The 12,703-nt window shown below is 39.4% G+C and overlaps 1 protein-coding gene across 3 annotated transcripts in view; it reads right to left on the bottom strand.

Moving 5' to 3' along the window:
* Positions 1–12,703, bottom strand: part of Ipo9 (Importin 9) — an 839,375-nt gene that overhangs the window by 363,557 nt on the left and 463,115 nt on the right. For all 3 annotated transcript variants that reach the window (XM_067141231.2, XM_067141230.2, XM_068226247.1), the window contains one exon: positions 8,684–8,959. In XM_067141231.2, coding sequence (XP_066997332.2) covers positions 8,684–8,959 — 276 coding nt within the window. The remainder of the gene's footprint in view (positions 1–8,683; positions 8,960–12,703) is intronic.

The following is a 12,703-nucleotide window of genomic DNA, read 5'->3' as shown; positions in this document are numbered from 1 at the left end:
TTCGGTCATTCTGCAAAAGAGAGCACAGATAACGGATTCAATTCTTGAGATCATCATCATCATCATCATCATCATCCTCCTCCTCCTCCTCCTCCTCCTCCTCCTCCTCCTCCTCCTCCTCCTCCTCCTCCTCCTCCTCCTCCTCCTCCTCCTCCTCCTCCTCCTCCTCCTCCTCCTCCTCCTCCTCCTCCTCCTCCTCCTCCTCCTCCTCCTCCTCCTCCTCCTCCTCCTCCTCCTCCTCCTCCTCCTCCTCCTCCTCCTCCTCCTCCTCCTCCTCCTCCTCCTCCTCCTCCTCCTCCTCCTCCTCCTCCTCCTCCTCCTCCTCCTCCTCCTCCTCCTCCTCCTCCTCCTCCTCCTCCTCCTCCTCCTCCTCCTCCTCCTCCTCCTCCTCCTCCTCCTCCTCCTCCTCCTCCTCCTCCTCCTCCTCCTCCTCCTCCTCCTCCTCCTCCTCCTCCTCCTCCTCCTCCTCCTCCTCCTCCTCCTCCTCCTCCTCCTCCTCCTCCTCCTCCTCCTCCTCCTCCTCCTCCTCCTCCTCCTCCTCCTCCTCCTCCTCCTCCTCCTCCTCCTCCTCCTCCTCCTCCTCCTCCTCCTCCTCCTCCTCCTCCTCCTCCTCCTCCTCCTCCTCCTCCTCCTCCTCCTCCTCCTCCTCCTCCTCCTCCTCCTCCTCCTCCTCCTCCTCCTCCTCCTCCTCCTCCTCCTCCTCCTCCTCCTCCTCCTCCTCCTCCTCCTCCTCCTCCTCCTCCTCCTCCTCCTCCTCCTCCTCCTCCTCCTCCTCCTCCTCCTCCTCCTCCTCCTCCTCCTCCTCCTCCTCCTCCTCCTCCTCCTCCTCCTCCTCCTCCTCCTCCTCCTCCTCCTCCTCCTCCTCCTCCTCCTCCTCCTCCTCCTCCTCCTCCTCCTCCTCCTCCTCCTCCTCCTCCTCCTCCTCCTCCTCCTCCTCCTCCTCCTCCTCCTCCTCCTCCTCCTCCTCCTCCTCATTTCCCTTTATCCAGCTGTAGCCGGGTAGGGGCAAATATGGTTCCTCTCCACTTTCTTGGGTCTTTCCACCACTCCTCCTCCAACAGTGTGTCCCAGTCCAGGTTTCTTTCTATAATGCTGCGTTGGATGGTATCCTTCCATCTCAATCGTGGTCGTCCACGGCCTCTCCTTCCTTGGATTTGCATTTCCATCACCTTTTTTGGCATATCGCTCATTCGCTTTATGTGCCCAAACCATCTTAGTCAGCTCTTCTCTATTCTATCATTCATTTTTTCCACTCCAATTTCTTCCCGGATTTTCTCATTCCTTATTTTGTCTCTTCTACTCTTCTGTATCATACTCCTCAAGAATTTCATTTCGGCTGCCTGTATTCGACTCTGATCCTTCTTTGTCACTGTCCAAGTTTCTGCTCCGTAAGTTGTTATGGGTACGTAATACATCTTGTACATAGTATCCTTTGCTTCCATTGGCACATCTTTGTCCCATAACATATTTCTTACACTATGATAGAAACAACTTCCAGCTTGAATCCTTTTACTAATCTCAGCATCCAGTTGAGCATTCTCCATTAATTCACTCCCCAGGTATTTAAACGTTTCCACTACTTCCAGGGGCTTGTCTGCAAGTCTAATCTGACCTTTCCCTTCTTTCTCCCCTCTAGTCATAACAAGAGTTTTACTCTTTTCTACACTTATTTTCAATCCACATTCTTCAATCTTCCCATTCACCACATTCAACTGTTCTTGAACCTTCCTGTTGTCTTCTCCCCAAATCACAATATCATCTGCAAATAACATCATGTTCATTTCTCTTCCTCCATATGCTGCTTTTGCTGTTCTCATGATGTCATCCTATTCAATACAATTGTAACAAATTATCTTGTTGTAAGAGTTCAACTGTCAATATGGAATGAAGTTCATAACCTGTAAGGAACAGAATGTAACAATACTCGCAATGTAAAGATTAGGAATAAAGCACAGTCATATAGGTCATGAATAATATTATTCACGCTAGCTGAAATGGTAGTTTAGGGGAACGTCTAAACTTTCATTCTCACATATCGACGTTTTTTCGTACTGGCTGTGATAATGGAGATAATCTTGAATTTAGACTTATGATGAGTTGCAAGAAAATGCCTGTTCATTACCTCACTTCTTATTATCCTCTCCTCATTAGCTCCAGCTCATTACCTCTGTGAAAAGAGTATATAGATTTAGTAGCACAGACAGTCCTCAGTTCTAAGGTGTTCTGAACACCAGTGATTGATCCTCGTGTGAAGTAAAACGACTGTAGTCTACTATAAGTCTCTAGAGCTCAAATCTATAAGCTCAAGCGTTAAGATAAATTGAGAGGAATATAGGAAAGTGTTAAGGGTGCTACGCTGTACTGTAGAGAGCGCTTACAGGTGAGGTCTTGCTTTATTACTCAATAATACCCACAATGATGTAATTCTTTCTCTATTTCCAGAATCTCTTATTCATACCCTATGTGACCTCTCTCTTGAGATGCTTTTAGCAGTTGCAGACATGCTAAGAATAGGGTGAGATCATTCCACTACATCACATCTACATACGGTAACAGAGGTCTGTAGATGATATTAAGACTGTGTGCAAACAGCTCGTGTGTAGAAAACGGTAGAACTTGTTTTGTTGTAGTAGGTCGTTTCTGCAATGGTGTCTGTGGGTAGAAACTCAATCCACTTTGATGGTAAAGAGGTGTTGAGATCATCTTCATCCTGGTTTGCCGCATCTTGAGATGTTTGAGTGTGACAGAACTTGTAGAGGGCTTAGATGATGAGGTAGAATTAAAAAGAGTTTGTACAGGTGTGTTGCGCACTGTTTTCAAAAAGAAATCAGTATCTACTGAAACACATTTGGGCTCTTTAAATTTACATCAAATATTGTTATGTGTATGGATATTATGTTGATATCACTGAAGCTACACCACAAGGTTTTTCATGACATTGTCCAGTGTAAGCATTATTGAACTGACTTCCACAGTATTTGCATTGAAAAAATTTACTGTGTGTGACATCTCAATGATGCTTCTTGTTATAATTTCCAAGAAAAGCTTTTCCACACTCCTTGCAAGTATAGTTTGGAATAGGCTGCTCCATGATAGACATTTTCTAATAACATATAGAGAGATACACTACAACATACACAATACTCAAAAGCTGATGGTAGCTGCTGTTTTCTAGCCCAAAAGCACACATTTCGTTATATTACCCCGGTTTAGGGAGAGGGACCGATGTATTTCAGAAATGTAGTAAATGCGGCAGATTACATAAAACTAGGTTGCAAGGGGCAGGTGAACCAGACCCGATTTTCAAGCAAATATGAGTTTGAACACATTTTTCCAATCTTAAAAGCAAACTTGAAATCTCTCTCTCTCTTATAAAAGATATAACAAGTACGAAGTGACCTTTGCACTGAGCTCTCTCCCGGTCTTGCAGGAACTCTTTTTACAGCTGTCACAATTCAAAACACACATTCTTACTTGAAAACATGTTCATGCTGTCATCTTTAGCTCAAAATGCACTATATCAGCTACGTAACTAAGGAACTCCCTCAGATGTCAACATTCAAATTATGTATTCCTTGTTTCAAAAACCTACCATCATTTTCAGTTGCTGGTAGCATACTCTAAGTGAAGACTTCTGACCATGTGATCACAGTGAGAGTTCGATACGCTGCCTCCCACCATCCTGTCAAGAAACATGTGCATGGACAAGTCTCACACGTTCTGTGTGTATATTTGTCAAATTTAAAAAAAATGCATGTGCGCTGATCTGCTTTAAGTTTCTTCACAGCTGTCAACATCAACAATATGCGACCCTTGTTTCAAAACATCATGAAACACCAACCGTGTTCTATCAGCTGTCAAAACACGCATTTAACTACACACAAGCGATAACTAATGAACTCTCACCACATACGCTGCACCCTCTACTTACAAAATTCTTTCCATCATCTGTCAACAAAAAGGTGAACTCCATACTGCCATTACAGAGTACTAAAAACATTAAAAATTTAAAATAAAATAATTGTGTGGGATTCGAACCTCCTAACCCTCGAGTACTGTTCTCTTTCAGAACCCCCTGCCAAGTGAGCTATTGCGAGGCTTGACATGCAGTGGGCAGTTCTCAATTCATACAATAACTGTTCCTTGGCTGTGTGTGCACCTCCTGTTGTAACGTGCATGTTCTTCATATCTGTGCTAGTTTTACAAGTTCATTCGGGGTATTCATAATGAATTAATAGTGGCGTTCACAATTCCTGCTGTTTTCTAGCCCAAAAGCACACATTTTGTTATATTACCCCGGTTTGGGAGAGAGGGACCAATGTATTTCAGAACTGTAGTAAACATGGCAGATTACATAAAACTAGACTGCAAGGGGCAGGTAAAACACCCAGTATAACTGATATAATTTCAACTACTCCCACTTGAAATGACTGAAATTATATCATTATAAACACTGTAATTTCACAAGTGATACAGCAACTGAATGTAAAATTATCTTTTAGGAAATATGTCTATAGATATATGATAGATCTAATTAGAGTTACAAAAATTATTACTGTGTGTATATATATATGGGTCAGAGTTGCCAACAATTTACTGCTAGTTCATATGTTCAAACATCTCTCTTGATAAAGTAGGGATAGTGCTACCTTTGATACACAAAAATCACTCTTGATAAAGAAGGGATAGTGCTAGTTCTGATTCATAAGCAAATCTCTTTTGATAAAGTAGGCATAGTCCTAAATTTGAAACAGAAGTACATCTCTCTTGATAAAGTAGGAACAGTGCTACTTCTGATATAAAAGTAGATATGTTTCTTGATAAAGTAATGATAGTGCTAGTCCTGGTACACAAGTTGATCTCTTTTGACAAAGTAGACATAGTGCTAGACCTGATAAACAAGTAAATCTTTCTTGATAAGTAGGAATAGTGCTAGTTCTGATACACAAGTAGAAGTAGATCTCTCTTGATAAGTAGGGATAGTGCTAGTTCTGATACACAAGAAGATCTCTTTATAAAGTAGGAATATTCCGAGTTCTGGTACACAAGTAAATATCTCTTGATAAAGTAAGGATATTGCTAGTTCTGATACAAGAGTAAAACTCTCTTGATGAAGTTCTGATACACAAGTATATATCTTTCTTGAAAAAAGTAGGCACAGTGTTCATTATGGTATAGAATTGGATCCCTGTTGAGTAATTAGCAATATGCAATGTGACAAGCCAAGTAAATTTCTCTTCAATGTCAATATCTTTCTATATATGACTTGATTTCCACTTGCTTGTTCCTTTCCATTACTTAAGAATAGTATTCTTATTATGTTGCTTTTCCAAAACCTGTGGGACCGCGGGTGCGACTGTTGTCATTTGACCCTGTTTTATGGCCGAATGCCCTTCCTGACACCAAACCTATATGGAGGGATATAATCACTTCTGCGTATTTCTGTACAGATTGGTAGTGTGGTGTGTTGTCTGAATATGAAGAGGAGAGTGTTGGGACAAACAAAAACAGCCAGTCCCCAAGACAGAAGAATTAATCAGGTGCGATTAAAATCCTGACCTGGCTGGGAATCAAACCCGGGACACTCTGAACCAAAGGCCTCAATGCTGACCATTCAGCCAAGCCTTAAGAATAGTATAAGTTTGCATAAGTACTGCACAAAGCTAAGAAGCTTGCAGTTCGATGCAATTTTAAAATATTGCGATCATAGGCTATGAGGCATACAGTTATAAAGTACATGAAATCTGAACTAGAGGAATATAATTTTATATTTGCTTGTTTGCTTGTCGTTTATAGAGGCCGAACACCTAGGTCATTGGCCAAAATTTTATATTTTGAAAATTTATATGCACTCACAGAAATATTCAACTGTAATTGCCTCAATGAAATACAGCAGAAGTCCATTATAATGAGAATTCATAACGGCAAAAAAATGTACTCGCTATCGCGGATCATCATTATCCGATTTTTTGTATAAATCGAGGAAAAACACACACATTAAAATCAGTATGAAATGGAAATTAGTTTGTTCAAAACTTGCGTTTTTGCAGATTTCCATACTACGGCTTACTCGTTAGTTATTTTTCAAATTCAGAGACATGAACACGTATGTTCAATTTCATTCTGAAAAATTGTAGTAGCATTAATACACTCGCTTCTGTGGCAAACGTTTTAGTTTTCTTATTCAAATAGTGTCACCTAACCTAACTTAACCTTATACGTATCATGAAAACATATTTCAAGCACCAGTAATAATAAACATTCCAATATAAATTTACATGGGGATAGCTTTTCCAAAATTTAACGAGATGTGAGAAAGTACAGTGAAACCTCGTTAGTGCATTCCTCATTAAGACAATTTCTTGCTTAGCACAACATAAATACAACGTCCCGATTCACATCATATTAAATCTATATTTAAAAAATGCCTCACTTATTGTGCCACAAATTTTCACTTATTACCACTTAGTAAAATCATATTTTTCCTAGCACTGAAAATGTTGTCATCCCTTGTGAAAGGAACATGATTTCCAGCACAGAACAGAGCCCTTGTCACAGGAGGCAGGTCAGGGAATGTTGCACGAAAATGGGAAATGGCCTTAAATTCCTGAGCTTTACAGGGTAAATCACATTTTCAGGAAGCAAGCTGTTAACCTCAGGACAGTTCAGTTTACCTCTCCTGTTTTCACTGATATTGCTGAATATGCCAGTAAGACTGTTTGTGCTTGTAATTCTCATTCCATACAGATGTTAGAAATTTATTCTACGATGAGTGATACAGTTAATTTTGAATTTCGTGTGGCTATTTCTAGCCGAGTGCAGCCCTTGTAAGGTAGACCCTCTGATGAAGGTGGTCGTCATCTGCCATGTGTAGGTAACTGCGTGTAATTGTAGTGGAGGATAGTGTTATGCGTGGTGTGTGAATTGCAGGGATGTTGGGGACAGCACAAACAACCAGCCCCCGGGCCATTGGAATTAACCAATGAAGGTTAAAATCTCTGTCCCGGCCGGGAATCGAACCCGGGACCCTCTGAACCGAAGGCCAGTATGCTGACCATTCAGCCAACGAGTCGGACAGTGATACAGTGAAGGGTAGTAAATATTTGTTACCTGATAGACTACCTATGGATTAGGAACATAATTGTGTGAAGTTGACTACCGTGGTGCATATTTGTCTTGTGGTAGCCCAGTTATGAACACAGAAAAAATCGTGAAATTGCTTTCTAGGGAAGATAAAGTTAAAATTCAGGAAGTGGACATGTATTCACATCTTTCAACGGTGGCACGTATGCTGAAACTCACACCTTCAAGTTTCGACTCAAGTCAATCAATGTGTTGTCGCATTCAAGATGACATTCAAAGTCATTCTCTCATGCATAGCCTAGTTTAACCTCCAAATAATTCATGATCGAATAGTGTGACCATAAAAGTTTAAATGTTTAATAACCCACTGGTCCAAAATATAAGGCTTCAGCTGACATTTGTTTTAGAGTGTGATCTGCAATAATGTCCTGATACTTTTATGGGCCCCAGTGCAAATGTTTTTAATATTTGTTGTCTGGGGTTTTACACACCTTTTACTGTAATACCCTGTTGTTATTTAATAATCCCCAGTGAAAAAGGTTTTCATATTTGTTCTCTCTTCTTTTTCATGCCTTTCCACTGAATAAGTCATCCATTCTGCACCATATTTTGAGGTTTATTATTTCTATTTGTTTTACGTCGCACTGACACAGATATGTCTTATGGCGACGATGGGATGTGAAAGGCCTAGGAAGTGGAAGGAAGCGGCCGTGGCCTTAATTAAGGTACAGCCCCGGCATTTGCCTGGTGTGAAAATGGGAAACCACGGAAAACCATCTTCAGGGCTGCCGACAGTGGGGCTCGAACCCACGATCTCCCGATTACTGGATACTGGCCGCACTTAAGCATATTTTGAGGTGTAACACTTCTTACTTAATTTCAGTTCATAACATTAATATTAAGCAACCATTTATTTCAGCCTTAATTTCTAATAAGTAAACTACTGCTATCGGCAATGTTATTTAAGCATTTATTACGGAAACATGTTCTCTTTCATTTTGAATGTGTTTACAGAACACCAGTTGACAAGTATTACAAATTGACTCCAAAATTGTCTTCAAATTCGAATGTCGATGAGAGAGCTCGCTAGAGCACATAGCGAGAAAAGTCTACCAAAGATGATCGATCACATTCAATATAATCGCTGGAGTGAAATAATGATAACAGAAAAAATAACGCGGGCTTAATCACTTGTAATAACGGATGCTTCAGTGATAGGGTTCTCACTGTAGTCAAAGGATAAAACACAGTTTAATATAGGAACTTTCAAGGGACAGAAAAAAACTGCCAGTACAATGGAGATCTCGCTACATGCCGTACTCACTGTAGCGGACCTCCACCGTACTAGTGACAATGTCCCTGTGCCATCATGTTACAACTATAGACAAGTAGAATCCTTCTTGAGTGAGTAGAAAAGTTGGTAATTCTATTAAATTATACCTTTCTCAAGTGGTAAGAAAAAAATATTGATAGCTATATAAAAGTACATTAGTTGCATTCTTTAGAACTACAATCTTAAAATAGGTAGGAAAAAAAAAATGGACAGACTAATTCAAGATTAAGTATCTACATCTAGTGAAGAAAAAAAAAAAATGTTTACCTGGACAACATCCAAACAATCACATCTATTAAGTTTACTGAGTACTGTTTTCAACAGTGTGTCAAGGTCACCTCTTAGCAGACTTCCAGCCTTTGATATGAAGTTAATCAAAAGACGACCAACATAAGTAGAGTCAAATTTTGGAACAGTTGTGCCGAGTAGCAAGTTTACTACTTCAAGAATGTATCTTAAACCTGTACAGCCATCACTGTCACGAAAGTCCCATACTTGCTGAGGACTAACAAAAATATATGTTCGTAAACATCTTACACCAGCCTGGAATAAAGGAAAATAAAATAAGTATATATGAAAACCTAGTTACCTTTATTATAACTTCTAATAACACTGTAATAAGGACAATGAAGCAATAAACTGCATTGTACTTATGAATGTTATCAATGCTGTTGACCTAACAACTCTGGAGTATACCTTAGGAACAAGGGTTGTCTAATGTACTTGTAATCAGTTGGTATGGCAGTTTGCCATGGAAACAAAAAGCAATTCTTATAAGAAAGCTTATTAGCTATAGGTCCTCAGTCTACAATACAGAATCCTGAAAAAGCAAAATATAACAATATAAAAATGAACCCAGACTATTGCAAGATTAACACATTGATTCTCAGCCTTTTCTTCACTCCTCAGTTTGACAAACGCATGTATTTGAGATCAATTTCAAATCATTTTGTACACAATTTTTATGAACATATTCAAAAACCATTACCATATTCTGAAAGAACAAGGATAAGGGATGTTTTATTAGGTAAGATCAAGTGGAGAAACGTCAAATCATAACGAAGAAATATATGTAATAAGCATAATCAGAATTGTCAAGCACTTCTTCCACAGCATCTTCAACTTCTTTTATACGTTTGAAGAATTCATGGTATTGGCATATTTTAAGAATAAAGACAGATGAATAACATGAGAACACAGATCAGTATCCAGTAATCGGGAGATAGTGGGTTCGAGCCCCACTGTCGGCAGCCCTGAAGATGGTTTTCCGTGGTTTCCCATTTTCGTACCAGGCAAATGCCGGGGCTGTACCTTAATTAAGGCCACGGCCGCTTCCTTCCAATTCCTAGGCCTTTCCTCTCCCATAAGACATATCTGAGTCGGTGCGATGTAAAAAAAAACAACAAAAAAACACAGATGCTTCAGCTTCTACCAAGATGGCACTTGGAGATCATCTTGCTGTGCAATACCAATGCCATCTGTTTTGTTGGATATTGTTAGGAATTACAACACATATCTTGTAATTCATAACAATTTCCAACAAAACAAATGGCAACACAAATCAACAGCATTAAAGAGAGAAGACCAGTAAACATATACGAGGTAACCCAAACCAGAGATCTGGTTGTACACATGAATTTACAACACAGAAAATGAGTCCCCAACCTATATTTGGGAAAAGGACGCATGAGCAATTCATGCAGATTCAGTGTGTTAAGAAGGATCTCCTACATTCCTACAGATTGATGTATTACCAAGCCGACTGTATATCTTAATTTGAAATCGGGAGAGTCTAACCTCAAGATCAACAGAGGAACCATAATTATAGTTTCTGTGTCTGATGATGTATCTTATAGCCCTAGCTTTGTGAGCAGTAAGGTACCTCACCTTCCCAATCCTAGCTTGAGCTGGTTACATACAGAGGGTTGCTGGTCACGAGGTACTGGTCATGTTGCTGTATTGCCATTGGAAGATATTTTTCTGTGATTTCCAGTTTTCACACCAGGCTAATGCTGGAGCTGTACCTTAATTAAGGCCACAGCCACACCGTTTCCAGCCCTAGCCCATCATTGCCAAAAAACTATTTTGAGTTACAGTGAGGGAGAATTCTCCTGCTGCAGTTAACTTACACAACACACAATTATGAACATATGTAAAGAAAAATATAAGAAAGAGGAAGAGGACTGTTCTTCAATGATATTGACGATTACAGAAAAGAAAAGAACATCTACAGAAATGAGTGACAAATGTAGATCCATTTCAGGAGGCAACAATTTGCCGCTATGTGTATGGTAACAACAAATGGAAGGAGTATTCAACAATACAGAAGCTCATGGTTTTTCTTAAAACTGCGAAACTCTTCCGTGTTTCCTCTTTATCGCTGAGACGCATTCCAATGACTCTTGGTTTTGATCGGAAGGCTTACCAAACAGAAAATTTCTTGTTGAGAAAACTGATATTGTTGCTCAGATGCAGATTTTTAAGGGATATTAGACAAGTGGGTTTTGACCAAGTTATCTGGTTAGATGAAACATTTTTCAATACAGGATATTGCTTTAAGAAGGGATGGATAGATCAGTGAAAAGTAAATTAACAGCCAGAAGTTCAGCAGAGTTTGTTCAAAGCTGTTTATTGTTATTTAAATCAAAATGAACAGGTGACTACCATGAAGAAATGGAAAGGTCTGAAGATTTCCAAATTACTAATATAAAGGAACGTTGTGTTATAATTATGGTCAATGCCACATACCACTGCATTACACATGATAAACCTCTTATTTTGATATCACATGGAAATCTGAAATGATTGACTGATTGTGAAGTTGCAATGTCAGGTTCTACAAGATTACAGAATTAATATTCATAACACCCAAATTCCTGTTTCTGTGATTAATGAAGCAGCCCGAAAACATAGACACTGTGTTATTCATTTAACTTACTACACAACAGAGTGAATATGGATGCAAGTAAAGAGGTGTGACAGTAGTCAGAACAAGACTTTTATATTTTTTACTGAAGTCCAGGGTGAGATTACTGTAGGGATGAAAGAAGTAGCTACTACAAACTGGTAGAAAATAGTGAGTCATACTAAAGACTTAATAGATGATGCTTGGGAGAAAGGAAAAGGACTGTTAGAAGAAGCAACTTAAAGTGTTGATATCTCACTTGGTTATGACAGCTCAAGCTCTTGATATGGAGACTGAAGCCACTGGAGGTACAGAAGATGAAGATCAGAGTGTTTGGCTTATGGAGACTGACTTGGAGTGAGAAATCATGGCAACAGTGTAATGCAACTAACACGCATGACTAGGAACATTAATCACAAGGTAATTTCTACCTCACAATAGCGCAATGTTAAACCAGATCCAAAAAAACACAATATCCCAAGCCTTTTACATGAAGCTGCAACAGTTAAAATAACAAAGTGTTTCCAACACAAGGTCTGCTTATTGCTTCTTGAATCATTAGGCAACATAACTAATGAGACAATGATGATGATGATCACCACTCATCAACTTGGATTCTGAAAGCTTTACCATCTAAGCCACTCACACAGGCTCTCTTTTCTTTAACTTGTATTTACACAGATAGTTCTGGCTTTCCTTCTTCATTCATGTATGTATGTAAAAACTATCTCAGCCTTATGGGCATATACTACGAGCAGAAACAACAGTGGCAAAGAGAAGTTTTACTTTGCAAGTAGATAAAAAACCAGCAGTAGGAACACCAAAGCAGGATTGGCTTGACACCCTACACAAAGATCTCAAAGTTACAGGCCATCAACCTGATCAGGTACACGATCGTGTAAAGTGATGACAGACAGCCAAAACAGTGGACCCTGCCAGCATGTACGGCACACGCTAAGAAAGAAGACATCTTGATACATACTGAATGTGATTCAGGAGACAAAATCATTGTAATATAGGAGACTATAATGATAACAACAATGAATTTTTGTTGCTGTAGTGTACAAGATTATTTAGTTATTATAATTATTATACAGTACACAAGATGATTTTTAAAAAGCAAATGTAATCAACTGAAAATGGTAAATAAAAATGAAAACATCCTACGGAATGTGTTTAAAGCAATTGCTGAAGAGAGTGAAAACAAATATGTGCCTTTAAAAGTGGTAAGGAATTGTAAGGAATTATAATATAACAGGGAAATAAAGATATTAAGGAGGAGGAGCAGATTAGAATGATAGGGAGTTAGGAATGGCTGCAGGAGAAAGGAGAGATTGAAGGAGCTTACTACGAAAATTAATTTAGCAAAAAAGTCACTTAAA

This window comes from Anabrus simplex, chromosome 2, assembly GCF_040414725.1.
Source record: "Anabrus simplex isolate iqAnaSimp1 chromosome 2, ASM4041472v1, whole genome shotgun sequence".
NCBI classification, from domain to species: domain Eukaryota; kingdom Metazoa; phylum Arthropoda; class Insecta; order Orthoptera; family Tettigoniidae; genus Anabrus; species Anabrus simplex.
This window is presented reverse-complemented; position numbering and strand designations above follow the sequence as displayed.